The 16,542-nt window shown below is 42.9% G+C and overlaps 1 protein-coding gene across 1 annotated transcript in view; it reads left to right on the forward strand.

The window, feature by feature from the left end:
• Positions 1-14,143: 14,143 nt before the first annotated feature.
• Positions 14,144-16,542, forward strand: part of Suz12 (SUZ12 polycomb repressive complex 2 subunit) — a 42,285-nt gene continuing 39,886 nt past the window's right edge. Inside the window, 3 exon segments of the mRNA XM_027426529.2 lie at positions 14,144-14,513; positions 14,516-14,554; positions 14,557-14,652. Coding sequence (XP_027282330.1) covers positions 14,384-14,513; positions 14,516-14,554; positions 14,557-14,652 — 265 coding nt within the window. The 5' untranslated portion in view covers positions 14,144-14,383.

The raw sequence follows: 16,542 nt of genomic DNA on the forward strand, positions 1-16,542 counted from the left end.
TTGACACACATTCCTAATGACCTCATCTTGATCCCTGGAAACCATGTAAGGTAAAAGGAGAGAACTGACTCCAAAAAGTTGTCCTCTGACCTCCACATACATGCCACAGCATGAGCATGTCCCTGCCTCCATCACAAGCACACATACACACAGAAATAATAAAATAAAAATTTGAGTTGGGCAGTGGTGGCACACGCTTTTAATCCCAGCACTCAGGAGACAGATGCAGGCAAATTTCTGTGAGTTTGAGGCCAGCCTTGTCCACAGAGTGAGTTCCAGGATGGCCAGGACTATTACAAGGAGAAACCCTGTCTCAAAAAACAAAACCAAAAACAAACACACAAAATTTAAAAATACATGGTGGTGTCGACCTTTAACCCCAGCACTTGGAGGCAAGAAGCAAGCAGATATCTGTAAATTCAAGGCCAGCCTGGACTACATAGCTAGTTGCAGTCCAGCACACTGAGATCCTGTCTAAAAGAAAGAAACAAAAAGAGCCACTAGAGGCCCATGACACCTGAAGGATGAGCAAGTATCATGGATTTCAAACTTTCAGAAATCTCTGTACGCACCAACAGGACCAGAAGTAGCATGAGAAACAATACAAGAAAATTGATTGGGGCACAGTCCTTTTAAAATGCTTCTCATGCGCCTGAGCTAACATGCGCTTAACTCGTTAAACAACTATAATAAAGCCTTATGCTGTTTGCATCCAAAAAAAAAAAAATGCTTCTCATGCAAAAAGAACTGTCCCAGAAAAGTAGGGATTGAAGCCAAACAGCCAAATTCTGCTATTAGAAAGTACTGAAGGGACCAGCTCCCCATTTCAGCAGCCATAACAGCCTAGCACGTGCTTGCCTGACCTTGATCTTGGTCACTAGGAGGTCAGATGCCTGCCTCGTGGCAAGGAACCAATCAGAAGTTAGCTGGTGGTGCTATGTTTTATAGCTCTGTGTGTGCTTTACAGACAAGTGCACAGCAATGACCTACAGAGCATAGCAACCGCCCTGTGAGGGCCTATGGGCCATAACAACCAATTGACCAATCAACACAGGGCAAGCCTGGAGGCACACCAATCCTGAGCCTGTGTGTACCCCTAGACACTCCCCTTACGCTACCCTATAAGGCGTGTTTCCTAGCCATCCGCTATGGTAGATGGATGAAAGGCCCTAGCTAACATGGGGTTAGCTTATTAAACAACTACAATAAAGCCTCGTGCTGTTTGCATCAAGCTTTTTTTGTTTGTTTGTTTGTTTGTTTGTTTTTGGAGACAGGGTTTCTTTTCTTTTTTTTTTCTTTTTTTTTTTTTTTTTTTTTGAGACAGGATTTCTCTGTGGCTTTCGAAGCTATCCTGGAACTAGCTCTTGTAGACCAGGCTGGCCTCGAACTCACAGAGATCCACCTGCCTCTGCCTCCTGAGTGCTGGGATTAAAGGTGTGCGCCACCAATACCCAGCTCCGACGTTTTTTGGTTTTTATTTACTTATTTTATGTATATGAGTGTTTGCCTGTAGTATGCATGTGCACCTTGTGTGTGCAGTGCTGGTGGAGGCCAGAAAAAGGTAATGGATTCCTGGAACTGGAGTTACAGGTGGTTGTGAGCCTCTTTGGGATACCACCTTACTGAGTTCAACTGTGAAGGTAGCAGCTTGCTTGCTGCTGCTGCTCCTCCTCCTCCTCCTTCTTCAGACAAGGTCTCTCTACATAGCCCTGGCTGTCCTGTATGTAAACGACAGCCTTGAATTCACAGAGATTCAAATGTCTCTGCCTCCAAAATGCTGGAATTGTTTAATTAAAGGTGTGTACCACTACTTTCAGCCTGGTAGCACTTTCCTTTCTTTTTTCTTTTTGGTTTTTCAAGACAGGATTTCTCTGTGTAATCATCCTGGCTATCCTGGAACTTGCTTTGTAGTCCAGACTGGCCTCGAGTTCAGAAACCTAACTGCTTCCCAGAGTGCTGGTATTAAAGGTGAGCACCACCATGGCCCGTGAATAAATTATTAGCATTTTCCATGAAGAAAGTTATCTTAGAATGGTAATGGCTGCAGGGAACAAGGAGAGGCAATGCCTTTAAAAGGCTTCCAGGAAGTCAGATGGTGGTGGTGCAACACAACTTTAATCCCAGCACTCAGGAGACAGAGGCAGGCGGATTTCTATGAGTTCAGGCCAGCCTGGTCTACAGAGTCAGTTCCAGGACATCCAGGGATACACAGAGAAACCCTGTCTCAAAAAAAAAAAAAAAAAAAAAGGCTTCTAGGCAAGTTTCTAATCACTACATGGTCAGAAGATTCTTTCTACAGTTTAAAAGACAGGTCATGAGTTTGAATTCATTCTCCCTCTTCCTCTCTGTGCGGAGTGTATGGTGGGGGGTATGTGGGGGGCAGGATATGGTGGAGGGGCATGTTACTATGTTCTCCAGGTTGGCTTCAAACTCCTATATTCAAGTGGTCCTCTTGCCTCAGTGTACCAAATAGCTAACTAAGACCACAAGCATGTGCCACCAAGCAAAAAAAAAAAAAAATCAACTATGAATAATTGCAATGTTTTCCCAAAAAAAGTCATTTTACTGGCAAGTGTGCAGGCAGAAATAAAATCCTAAGAGGAATTAGGTGAATGAAAATCTTTTATTTTATTTTTTATGTATATGTGTGTTTTGCCTACACATATGTCTGTGTACCAGATGCATGTCTAATGCCCTAGGAGGTCAGAAGAGGGTGTGAGATCCTGTGGAACTAGAGATACAGATGCCATGTGGGTTCTGAGACTTGAACTCAGGTCCTCTAAAAGAGCAGCAAATGCTCATAACTGCTGAGCCATCTCTTTCAGTCATGAAAAAGGATTTTTGATTATTTAAAGAACATAAAATATTTCAAGAGCACTGAATCCAAGCATTGTGGCACATATCTTTAAACCCAGCACTTGGGATGCAAAGGTAGTTAGATCTCTGGTCTACATAGTGAGTTCCAGGACAGCTAGAGCTACATAAAGAGGGCCTGTTTCTAAAGACAAAATGAAATGAAAACTTGTTACTGAAAGAAACCCCCCCCCCAGGCTCAGGCCCCCGGGATCTCAGCCCAGGACCGAGGTCACCCAAATCACCAGGCAGAGTTGAAAGAAAGCTTGATGCAAACTGCACGAGGCTTTATTGTAATTGTTTAACAAGCTAACCCCATTTTGCTCGGATCTTTCATCCATCCACCATGGCGGGTGGCTGGGAAAAGACGCTGTGAATCATCTGCATAGAGATCTTACAGGGCAGCGTAAGGGGAGTGTTTTGGGGTACTCACAGGTTCAGGATTGGTGTGCCTCCAGGCTTGGAGGGCTTGCCCTGTGTTGATTGGCCAACTGGTTGTTATGGCCCATAGGCCCTCCCAGGGTGGTTGCTATGCTCTGCACGTCATTGCTGTGCACTTGTCCGTAAAGCACACCCAGAGCCGTAAAGCATAGTGCCACCAGCTAACTTCTGATTGGTTCCTTGCCACGAGGCAGGCATCTGACGTCCCAGTGACCAAGACAAGGTCAGACAAGCACGTGCTAGGCTGTTATGGCTGCTGAAATAGGGAGCTGGTCCCTTCAGTTTCCATATAACAAATTAACTTCTAAATACTAACTACTAAACATAGTAGTGAGTAGCTTAAGATAGAGAGGTCTTTTCCTCATACTGTGCCCCCAGGTCCAGGTCTCACTGTAGCTCAGGCTGACCTTAAACTCACGTAGTAACCCAGGCTACACATTTAGCCCAAGATACATGCTTCTCTTCATTTATTTTTTTGGTTTTTTGATTTTGGTTTTGGTTTCTTGAGAAAGAGTTTCTCTGTGTAGCCCTTGCTGTCCTGGTACTCACTCTGCAGACCAGGCTGGCCTTGGACTCGGAGATCTGCCTGCCTTTGCCTCCTAAGTGCTAGGATTAAAGGCATGTACCACCACTGCCAGGCTCATTTAATTCTTATTAACCACAATAAATTAGCAATTGTAAAATGACATACATTTATAAAACTTAAGTAGCAATCTAGCATCCCTGTAATAGAGAATTATATTCCTGGTTGTATAGACATGATTTATGAGGGGCAATGATCCAGTTCTGTGGCTTTAATACATTCCCCAATGTCCATGTAGGTCATACTTGGAAATTCAGTGTTGAGATGATTACATCAAGAGTGTAGAAGGCACAAAGGGCCAGGCGTTTGTGGCACACACCTTTAATCCCAGCACTCAGGAGGCAGAGGCAGGCAGATCTCTGTGAGTTCGAGGCCAGCCTGGTCTCCAGAGCAAGTGCCAGGTTAGGCTCCAAAGCTACACAGAGAAACCCTGTCTCAAAAAACCAAAAAAAAAAAGAAGAAGAAGAAGAAGAAGAAAGAAGAAGAAGAAAAGAAGAAGAAGAAGAAGAAGAAGAAGAAGAAGAAGAAGAAGAAGAAGAAGAAGAAAGAAGAAGAAGAAAGAAGAAGAAGAAAAGAAGAAGAAGAAAAGAAGAAGAAGAAGAAGAAGAAGAAAAGAAGAAGAAGAAGAAAGAAGAAGAAGAAGAAGAAGAAGAAGAAGAAGAAGAAGAAGAAGAAGAAGAAGAAGAAGAAGAAAGAAGAAAAGAAGAAGAAAAGAAGAAGAAGAAGAAAAGAAGAAGAAGAAGAAGAAGAAGAAGAAGAAGAAGAAGAAGAAGAAGAAGAAGGCGGCACAAAGGTCTTTTGAGCACAGATAAGCGCTAGGGCACCTGGAATGTTAAGCAAACTGGGTCACTCCTTCCGGAGAAGGAATGCTGTATCTGTTATCTGCCCAGAAGGCTGGAATGAATGTGTTTCTTAGCCTGGTGACCCTTGCACTATCTGTGTGGTCAGAGACTGAGGCGGAACCCTCCCCCAGACCTTTACTTTGTCATTTAAGGAGTTTATGTGTGCTCGCGCTCATGGTATTGAGCTAATCATCACCAGAATGGTTTTTACCACGTTGTGCTGTCTCTAAAATGAACCACTCGGAGTCATAACTAAGTTGGACAGATACAGGATACTGAGTTGTGCTGTGACTTCTTCTCTCTTGTCTTCCATGACTCGTCACTCCGCTAGCCATGAAGGCCTCAAAGACCCCAACCAAACATGAGAACAGGATCCTCATGAGTGGTTCATGACATTGTTGCAGGAGTATGTTTATGTTTGTGACAGCGGGTTTGCTAGAAGACCAATCTTTCTTCTCCTAGTTTGTGTTTTTAGTTTGGGTTTGGGTTTTGTGAGATTTTTTTTTCCATGTGAGGCAATTCTTGTGTAGCAGTTTCCTCCAAGACTGAAATAATCCATCCTGCCAGGAAGGCAGGAAGCTCCTTAAGCAGGAAGGTAAAGAACTCAAATAGCTTTCAGAATTCCCTGAAACTGACCAGATTCACTAGGGCCCTCTCTGCCAATGTAAGCAAGAAAAGCTTACTCTCAGAGGAAGTGAGGCTGAACTGCAAAGAAGTTTCTCAGACAAGAGCTGCTTGGAAAAGATTTAGACCAATGAGGCACCTAGAAAAGACACTCTCCAAACTGTTGAGCAGTTTGTGCAGTGTGCTCCAGGTTCCCAGCTTTGTGAGCTATTACTGATGCTGGGTTGGGCTTTGGTGATACAGCTGTCTTTAAGTCATTTCTGCTCCTGTAACTAACCCCTCACCCATACTCTTTTTTTTTTTTCCAGACAGGGTTTCTCTGTGTTGCTTTGGAGCCTGTCCTGGAACTTGCTTTGTAGACCAAGCTGGCCTCGAAACTAAGAGACATCTGCCTGCCTCTGCCTCCCAAGTGCTGGGATTAAAGACATGTACCAGCACCATTGCCTGGATCTGGCCCATATTCTTGTAAGTAACGCCAATAAAACTAACTCATTGGTTCAGCTGGGAGGTGGTGGTGCACGCCTTTAGTCCCAGCACTTGGGAGGCAGAGGCAGACAGATCTCTGTGAGTTCAAGACCAGCCTGGTCTACAAAGCAAGTTCCAGGACAGCCTCCAAAGACACAGAGAAACTCTGTCTCAAAAAAACAAAAAAAGAAAAAAACAAAAACAAAACAAAAAAATCCTCATTGGTTCATCAAGGTGGACTTTGATCTGTCATGGGATTCCTATCTAGGGTGAGTTGATATGTGTGGCATTCCCCCAGGAAGGGTTTTGTCACCCAACAGTAGTGCAGCATGGGGCCATGCATCCTGGATCTTGAGATTCTCAAGCAACTTCATAAATTGTCAGCCAAATGACTTTCTACTCTTTACAAATTGCTCAGTCTGTAGTATTCTCTGTTATAGCAGTCAAAATGGACTAAGACACATATATGCTCTCCCTCCCTCCATGAAAATTGAAGCAAACATTTATTTTAGAAACAATAAAAGCAGGGCATGGTGGTGCAGTCCCTTAACCCCAGCACTCAGGAGGCAGAGGTAAGCAGATCTCTGTGAGTTCCAAGCTAGCCTGGTTGACATAGCAAGTTCCAGGCCAGTCAGAGCTACAGAATGAGACCTTGTCATTAAAAATAAAATCAGGAAAACTTAGAGGTAATTATAACAAGATTAATTTTCTTCTACACATGAGAAATACAGATACTCCTTTGTTTATAGTATGGTTTATGGCCATGAGTGCATTGGAAGTTGAAAATGTGTTTACCTGCAGCCCTGCTTCAGAGATCAAGGAGCTGTTGCTTCACTTTCCAATAAAACCTGGCTTGCTTGCCATATTGCCATATTAGTTCAGCAACACAGTGCACAGAAAAAATGTCATTTGTTTCCCATGTAAAAGAATGGGTAGCTGCAGCTGCCAGTCCATGAGTTCTCTTGGCTTCATGGCTCCTGGTTGGCTCACCCTTGGCCTCCTTGGCCTCTCTCTTCCCCCTCTCTTCGCTTTTTCTCTTACTCCCTCTCTCTCCTGTCATGGAGCTGGCCATGTTCATCTAGAATCTTCCAGATGCCACTGGCTGTTGTCTCCCTCATATCTACAATAAAATTCTCCTCAATCACACCTAGGTGTTGTGGAATAATCTTTTTATACACTGTGAGGATGTGTCACTGATTGGTTTAATAAGCTGAGCAGCCAATAGCTAGGCATGATTTTGGGGCCAGAGAGGACACTGGGAAGAAAAAAGTGGAGACTCCAGGGACACGGAGCAAGCAGGATGGGCACTATAGAGATGAGATAATAAAGCCATAAGGCAGAAAGTAAATTAATAGAAATTTGTTAATTTAAAGTTATAAGAACTAGGTAGAAACAAGCCTATTGTGTGGTTGAAGTTTTCATAATTAATAATAAGTCTCTGTGTCATTATTGGGAGCTGACAGTCCTGATGAAAATGTCTGACGACACTTAGGAGGGGTCATGTTCTCATTTTCATTTACAGAGGACCTGAGTTCAAAACCTAGTATTGGGATCAGGTGGTTCACAACATTCTATAACTCTAGCTCCAACGGATCTTATACCTTCTTCTGGAAGCTGCATGTAGACATGCACATACCCCCACACAAAAATACACATAATTTTTTAAAAAAAAGACTAGGTATGGTGGTATATACCTATAACCCCAGCACTTGGGAGGCGGAGGCAAGGTCATCAGATTCTCAAGGCCATCCCTTGCTACTCATTGATTTCAAGGTCAGCCTGCGCTACCTTAGATCCTGTCTTGAAATAAAACAACTTACTTGTTCTTGGGACTGACTGTATGACTCAGTATGTAACGGAGCTTGCCACCAAACATGAGGACATGAGCTCAATCTCCTGGAGCCCACATGTTAGAAGGAGGCAACTCCTGCAAGGAATCCTCCACCTCTACGTGAGCACCCTGACCCATGAGTTCACACACACACACACACACACACACACACACACACACATTTTGTTTTTGTTTTTGAAAAGCCAAAATTCAACTTCCATGTAAGGTTTCTATTGAGTGCCTATTGATTTCATAGCATGATAAAGCTTAAAAATTGTTAAGTTCAACTGCAAAACAGGGACCAGGGCTGGGAAATAGGTCAGTTGTAGAGCCCTTGTCTAAGTATATGGGAGACACTGGATGGGAACCAGAACACTGCAAAACAAAAACACGAATCACAGCCTCCCTCAAGACACCCTACAATAAATGCTATCACTGAGAAGGTAGAAGAAGGACCTTAAGCTCCAGGGCAGTGTGGACTGCACAGAAAGTTCAAGGTCAGCTTGAGCTAAATAATAAGACTTTGTCTCACAAAATGAAAGCCAAGGGCTGGGGATGCAGTCCAGTTGGTAGAGTGCTAGCCTAGCAAGCAAGAGGTTGGGGACTTATCCCCAGCACCACATGAAGGAGGGGGATCAGGAATTCAAGGTCATCTTCAGTCTGAGCCAGTTGTTGGCCAATGTTGGTCGATACTTTGTCTTAAAACAATAATAAAATTAGATTAAAAAAATGAAAACACACAAAACAAAATAGTATAAATCATAGGCCATCTCCACACAAAATAACTTTTTCATTTACTCCTTACTGTGAAACAAAATAATCATCCACTGGTTTGTTTCCAGTGCTCTTGAATTTTGAGCACAATTCAGTGATCCTCACTAGCAGACTCTAGAAGACAAGTGTAATGAAGTGGTGGCAAAAAGAAATGTAGCGAGCAGAAGCATTCCCTTCAGATGGTGTATAAAGAGATAAAAGCTGAACAGCTTTTATTAAAGATCAGTTGGGCTACAGACCTCATCATAGTGTAGCTTACAGTTCTCCCTGAGAACCTTCCTGAAACTGTGGGGCATCCCTCATAACAGCTTGGATCTGCACCATTCAGGAAAACAAGGGTTGTTGAACCCCCTTGTAACTGGGTTTATTTGCTTTTATCTTTACTTTTTTGTTTCTTGGTTTCTTCTTAGAGAGAGCCTTAAGTAGGCAAGGTTGACCTTGAACTCCTGATCTTCCTGCCTCTGCCTCCTGAGTGCTTGAATACAGGCACATTGACCACTCCCTCTCCTGGCTCTGTAACTTGATCCAGTTCTTCCTTTTATAAGCTGGTAGGGAGATTCCTTAATATGAAGTTTACTTATGTATGTGGTGTTACAGATAATATATATATATTACATATAAATATTTTTTTCCAAGACAGGTTTCCTGTGTAGCCTTGGCTATCCTGGAACTTGCTCTGTAGAACAGGCTGGCCTCAAACTCAAGAGATTCACCTGCCTCTGCCTCTGGAGTGCTGAGATAAAAGGCACATGCCACCATCACCCTCATTATTGTTCATGGTTGCTATATGGATAGGATATTCAACAAGTATCAATCCATTTTAGTTTTAAAATTAAGCATAGAACAACTTGTGCCTGCCACAGTTTTTAAAAATGAAAATAATAGTTGTTTCCATACACAAGGCTCACAAAATCCAGTGTAGATAGTTCTAATTTGGCTCAGGTGGCTTATTTTCCCTCTGGTTATTAGTGTCAAGTTTCTTCTTCTCCCTGGGGTTCTAACTATGGCTTGATACCATCCTTATTATTTCTAGCTAACTCTAGATATACACACAAACTCTAGATATACACATCAGTGGTTTATTATGAAAACCTCATAGTACACAGCAAACATCCCATGGTTCTTATGTTTTTTCTTTCCTATACAAAAGAAACAAAAATGATTAACATTTGGTTTTAAGTTTCAAATAAGATGAGTGAAACTACTTCTTCACACCACTACCTGTTAGGCAGGTTATTGCTATTTTTATCTTGGGGCATTTTTGTTTCTGGTTTAAAGATGAATTATATTTCTCTCAAAATTACCATAAAACATGACTAATTTACTAAAAGCATGACAAATATTCTTGATATAATGCTTGTAGTTTATTTTAATAATCTCAGCCCTTGACTTTTAAAGTGACATGGGTAGATGGAGGAAAGACATTGCACACACTTAAAAAACAAAACAAACAAAAAAAAAGCAGATTTGGCGGGCAGCAGTGGCACAGGCCTTTAATCCCAGCACTCAGGACCCAGAGGTAGGAGAATCTCCATGAGTTCAAGGCCAGCCTGGTCTACAGAGTGAGTTCCAGAACAGCCAAAGATACAAGGAGAAACCCTGTCTCGAAAAACCAAAACCAACCAACCAAACAAACAAACAAAACTGGATTTGATACCTTGGTTAATTTTAGAAAACACACAGATACTTATAACTGACTTGGTATCAAGGGTTATGTTTACGACCTTCTGGACCTAACAATGATAGGCACAGCATCTTGTAAGACTCTGAAATTTTGTCATATGCTGCTCAAGAGTGAGGCTTCTGGGGATAGACTGTCTGGATTAGCATGTCAGCCCCAGGGATGCTGAGATGGTTCAACAGGAAAAGGTGCCTATACACAAGCCTAACCACCTGAGTTGGATTCTTAGGAGCAATAGTAGACAGTAGTAGACAGACAGAACCAAGTCCTGCAAGTTGTCTTTGACATTGCCCACAACCCCATATAAGTGTAATTAAAAAAAAAAATGTCTGCTCCACTGCTGTCCACGTCAAGTTTATTTTTCCTTATCAATGAAGTAGAGATAATAATACTGCCTTAGATGGCTAGTCAGAATATTGAATGAGCAAGAATATTAAAAACTTAATATATTGCCTGGAACATGATAAGCACTCAACTGTTATAATTTACAATTGTGCACTGGTGACCATACTTAGTGGCATTTACTGAGTTATCCCTTATATATGCCAGACCCGGTGACAGACACCAGCCCTATCCAAGGGTTTATTGAAGAACAGAATAAAAAGGATTTGCTAGTTGATCATAGTGGCTCAGATCTGGAACCCTAAAACAATGGAGGTTGAGGCAAGAGTACTGTCATGCATTGTGGGCCAGCCTGAGCTACAGAGTAAGATCCTGTCTCAAAACAACTAAAGACTACTGCTGTATCTCACAGGTGTTTGCTTTGTTTTGATGCTGGAACTTGATCTCAGGGCCTTGGGCTTGCTAAGAACATGCTCTAGCAGGGAGCTAGCCTGCACACAGTTCATCATTAAGTTGGAAATCATTCAGTTTGTGAATTTGGATGAGGGGGGAAAGAGTCTTTATCTAAATCTCTAAGTGAAATTTAATTATTTCCTACAATTTTTAATATGGGCAGATAAATCACAGTGATGTTAGCCATTTCTGTGGCTTTGTTACCAAGAGAAATAACAGCTATTTCTTTTTTTTTATGTTTTGTTTTTTGTTTTTTTGTTTTTTTTTTTTTTTGAGACAGGTTTCTCTGTGTAGCTTTTGCTGTCCTGAAACTCAGTCTGTAGACCAGGCTGGCCTCAAACTCACAGAGATCCACCTGCCTCTGCCTCTGCCTCCTAAATGCTAGGACTAAAGGCATGTGCCACCACTGCCTAGCTAATAACAGCTATTTCTGTATTGCTTTACATAGTTCTCTCAGTATTTAAAAATGCAACTTAACCTTATCACTATTTTGTTTTGATAGACTGTCCTATGACTAACTCTTACATAAAACATAGGGCTGAATTCACGAAGAAACATTTAAATCATTACAACTGTATCATTTTGATGTTTTGGTATTAATATTTTATAATCTGTTTTCTATATATGTACTTTTATGAAGTCTTCATTAGACTACCAAAGATCCATGGCATAAAAATGTTAAAAAGTCAAGCAAGGGCTGGGCATTAGTGGCACATGCCTTTAATCCCAGCACTCAGGAAGCAGAGGCATCGGATATCTGTGAGTTTGAGGCCAGCCTGGTCTACAGAGTGAGTTCCAGGACCACCTCCAAAAAAAGAAAAAGAAAAAAAAAAAAGAAAAAAAACCAAGCAAGGTACAGACATTAATGACAGAGAACAATGGGAAGAAATACAGATTAAGTTTTGATAAGAAAAATTAGGTTACCCTCTTTTGAAAGGAATTTTAAAAATAGGCTATTTTAAAATAGGAAATGGTATTGAAGTCATAAATCAGAGAGCCACTTAGTAAACAAGTCATTTCACTTCCCTTGGCCTGTTTTGTCAGCTGTAAAATGGAAATAATGCCAGTGTCATAGGATCATTATGAAAAAGTGAGTTAGTACCCATAAAAACATATTGATAACTGCAAGTGATAAAACGATTACTATTCTCTCCTTAGACACATCTGGCCATGTGCTGGAAATGTAAAAGAAATGGAGCGTGACCTTTGACATTTATTAGTTGACATTCAATTACAGATATGGCATGAAGGAAAAAACAAACAGAACATTTAGAAAGCAACCCAAATTCATTGTTTAGAAGGGGAATTGAACATCTGTGTCATTGATGGTGAGGTGTCATCACAAATCTCAAAAGCACTAACATCCCAAGTAACAAGTCCAGCCACAGTCAAGAGCTGTCTAGAGGTAGTCTGTAAATGCTTTACCTATCTGATTAAGATGATGATGTAACTAAAATGACCCCTCGGTTAATTCCAATTTGTCTTTAGTCACTAAGTTTTTTTGGCATTCTATACTCACTCCAGATAAAGAATGTTAAAGTGAGAACCCGTCAACAGTGCCTCTCTCACAGCACAAATAGCTGTTTCTTCATCCACGTTAGTTAGCTCACATCAATGCCTGATACCACCATTTCCTTTAAGGATACCCCAAATCCCTCAGGCCCATTTCTCTTTCCATAAAAGATTCATGATAGTCTTTCACTTGGTTATTTGGCAGTATCTGTCCCTTCATGCTTTTCTCCCCTACAACAGAACCCTGACAAATGATGGAGAGGGAGTATTTTGACAGTTATATTTATGGCTAGTTAAATTAGCACTCTAGTTTGTAACTCGATATTTTGAGATTTGCTTACAGTGATTTAATTATCCAGACTCCGACTGAATTTCCCAACACTATAAACTTATGCAAAAAATGGGCAGCTAAAACTTCAGAAATCTCAGTGGGATGGCATTAATCATCGATGTACTTCAGAAATCTAAAGAAAAATATCTCTAATCTTATTTTGCCTGGAAAATATTTTTTAAATACATGGGGTAGTATAAAGATCTGAAAGCATTCTAAAGTTTTGTCTAAGTATAAAACATAGGTTGGGGCTGGACATATATGGCAATGCACTTAAGAGCACTGTTTGCTCTTTCAGAAGAGGTAGGTTCGATTCCCAGCACCTACCTGGAGACTTACAACCATCTATGACTCTTGGCCTGTAAGGACAGCACACAACTGTGGTATAGATTTACACGAAGTCACACTCATACACCTAAAATGTGTATGTCTTAATTTAAAAATTTTGGCTGCTTATTTTGTCCAACTTGAAATTCGTTCAGAATATTAGCTCAACTGTAAGCCAGTTTATATTAAAAGACTTGATCGGGCCTGTACATCCGTCTTTTCAAGCCTGACGCTCAGAACACGGACTCCCTCACAAGCTTTTGACAGTACAATGAGTAGAGTCTTAAGGAAGTGTCCCTACTTCGAATAACCCATTCGTCTTGGAGGAGAAAATTAGTATCTACTTTGGTCGCTTCACGTTCAGAAACCACAATTTTAATCTTAATCGGGAAGGATCCTGAAGCCTCACAGCACCTTAAAAAAAAAAAAAAAAAAAAAGGTCTTCTTATTTCTTTTGAGACACGCCCGCCACAAAATAGACCGCTCCCTTTCGTGTAGCCAGCCCATTCACAGCCGACAAGGGCCGCCGAGACAACCTTGCGGCTGCGCTCGTGAATTTCGACCATGGGTGGCTCGGGGCACGTGGCGGCGAGGGGACCGGGGACCCGGTTTCCTCCCGCGTCCGCTGAGAAGAGACTGTGAGCACACATCAACCCCGGGGCAGGCCACTTCCTAAGACCACACAGTCTCGGGATCCGCAGAGGATCTCAGCTCCCTTCAAAGGCCCCTTCGCCCTCAGTTTCCCAGACACCCGCCTCTCTTCAGGGGTCCTCTACCCCCTGGGGGGCGGTGACTACGCTCGCAAGGCGAGAAACGGCTCTCTAATCCGCTCGCTGGTCCCCCTCTGCCCACAATGCACCGGGACCAGCAGGAAGGCCGCTCCGACCCCTAATTTTCCCGCGAATTCAGTTCAAAGAGGCGGCCGGGCCCGCGGTCGGCAGCGCGCACGGGCCAACCAAGCCGCGCCTCCGCGAGAAGCGCCTCCGTGTGACTGACGGGGGAATCTGCGGACCAACGGGCTGGGCGGCCGGGCGGCGCGCGCTCCCGTCGGCCAATCAGAGCGCCGGGCGGGGAAGTGGGCGGAGCCAGGCCAGGGTAGGGTGAGCGGCCTCCGAAGCGGAGCGGGGCTCGGAGGAGACACTTTTTTTTTTTTCCTCCCTCCTTCCCTCCTCTCCTCCTCCCTTCCCTTCCCCTCTCCTCCCCTCTCTCCTCCTTCCCCCCTCGGTCCGCCGGAGCCTGCTGGGGCGAGCGGTTGGTGTAGCAGGCGCTCACTCTCCGGGGCCGCCCGGCGGGTAGCTGGCGGGGGGAGGAGGCAGGAACCGCGATGGCGCCTCAGAAGCACGGCGGTGGGGGAGGGGGCGGCTCGGGGCCCAGCGCGGGGTCCGGGGGAGGCGGCTTCGGGTTCGCGGCGGCGGGCGGGGCGGCGGCGGCTTCGGGCGGCAAATCCGGCGGCGGGGCTGTGGAGGCGGCGGCAGTTACTCGGCCTCCTCCTCCTCCTCGCGGCGGCGGCGGGGTCCGCGGTGTTACCGGTGAAGAAGCCGAAAATGGAGCACGTCCAGGCTGACCACGAGCTTTTCCTCCAGGCCTTTGAGAGTGAGTGTGAGAGGCTTCGAGAGAACGAACGCCCCTCTGGAGCGTTCCGGGCACGGGGCGCTCCGCGGGGCTTTCGGAGAGTGCACTTGGTTTGGGAGTGGAGGGAGGAATCGAGGGGGACGGCCCGGCTCCCGGGGTCCCGGGGCAGGTCCTTGACTCCCGGAAGGTTCGCCTCGGGGCCCCACGTTCGGAGCAGCCTTTTTTAGGTGAGGACGTGACGGTTGAACTGAATGCAGACAGATCCCGAGACGAGTTCGTGTTTTCTTTTATGCCTTCCCTACTCTACAAGTACCGGGGTTCCAGTTGTAGGTTTCGGGGAACAAGACGCACCCAGTGTAGGCATGAGCGCAGTAGAGCCGAGGAAATTGTCATTGGTCTGAAATGCCTTCGCAACCACTTGGGCTGCGTGTTAACCCGGCACCATTTGAAACCTTTTAAGCCTTTCAAATCTTATCCACCCATTTTATGGATACGTAGACTGAGACAGAATGGACAAGCGTCTTCTCCGGGGACAACCCCGGAACTGAGTCTTAATTCCTGAACATTATCTTAGCTCAGTTTTCTGTTTTAAAAGATGCGTGGAGGGCGAAACTATGACTTACTCGCAAAGGGGAGCAGTGTCTGGAAACAAACAATAGAATTTATAAACAACATTATGACTACAAATACAATTGCTACTTAATAGATATTCTGTCCTGATTGTTTTGCTTTGCTTTTGCGTAGATACTGTAATTTGGGCAGTCTTCTAGCTAAGTATTTTACGGCAACTTGAATAAACTCAGCTTTACCGTCGACTGTCTTTATTTACAATATTACTGTGGCATATGTTACGGGCATGGTATCAGCTGTGCTTGGAAAGACGTATTACATTGTTTAATACTCTTCTTCATTCTCGTTAGTGCTTCATGAAATTCCTGTTGGAATGTAATACAACTAATTTCGATTTTTATTGGGACAAATACTGAACCTACTTTAAAGATCATTCTTTTGCTTAATACACTTAACAAAAATCAGAAGCTTTTAAGTGGAAACGGAACTGAAGGACAGTTATAAAAATAAACACGCTTGTTTGTGCCTCTTCTAAAATATCTTATCTCCTTTTAGTTTAATTTGAAATTAAAACTAAACTGTAGATTAAGTGGAAATTTAAAACTTTCTAAATGTTATGAGGAAATAAATCCTCTGGGAAGGTTTTAACTGCTTGTTTTCAGATGAGTCCACCTGCGAGAAATTATCATTAAGAGTTAGATCTTTTTTTTTTTTCCTAATACTGATTTTAGTTTGTGTATGTTTAAGTTCTTAATATAATTATTAATTTAGGTATTCATAATTAAATTAATACTCCTTAAAGAAATGTGATTCTGGTAGCTTACTAATATCACTGGAATGTGGTTATGAAGCTATATTCTTAGCTTTAACCTAAGTCTTTTATAAAAATTTAAAATTTAAACATTAAAAAGATTGTAGGAACCTAACAATTATGAATTTAAAATATGGTGACTTTTATAATACTAATTCTGATCATGTCTGTATTAGAATATTTGGAAAGAGTTTTATTTGATCCTGGCTAGTTACTACAAGTTTTTGTAATGGCCAGTTAGAATATAATTTTTCGTCTTGTTTGACATTAATAAATTTTTGTAGGATAGAGCTATCTCAAGGTACTTTTGGGGGAGAAAGGGATAAGTAAGTCATCAAATGAATTTACTGCTCTTTGCGTCTGCACAGTAATGGTGGCCACCTTCAAAAGGGTTAGTTTGAAATTGTAAATTAATCTAAGGGAGAGAAGGTAGCATAGGGAGGGAAGTGGATTTTGTGAATATATGCCACAGACTGAATGATCTTTAGTGCTTACTAATTTTCTGGATATAAACACATAGTACCCTGTTT

This window comes from Cricetulus griseus, chromosome 7 (genome assembly GCF_003668045.3).
Source record: "Cricetulus griseus strain 17A/GY chromosome 7, alternate assembly CriGri-PICRH-1.0, whole genome shotgun sequence".
NCBI lineage: Eukaryota > Metazoa > Chordata > Mammalia > Rodentia > Cricetidae > Cricetulus > Cricetulus griseus.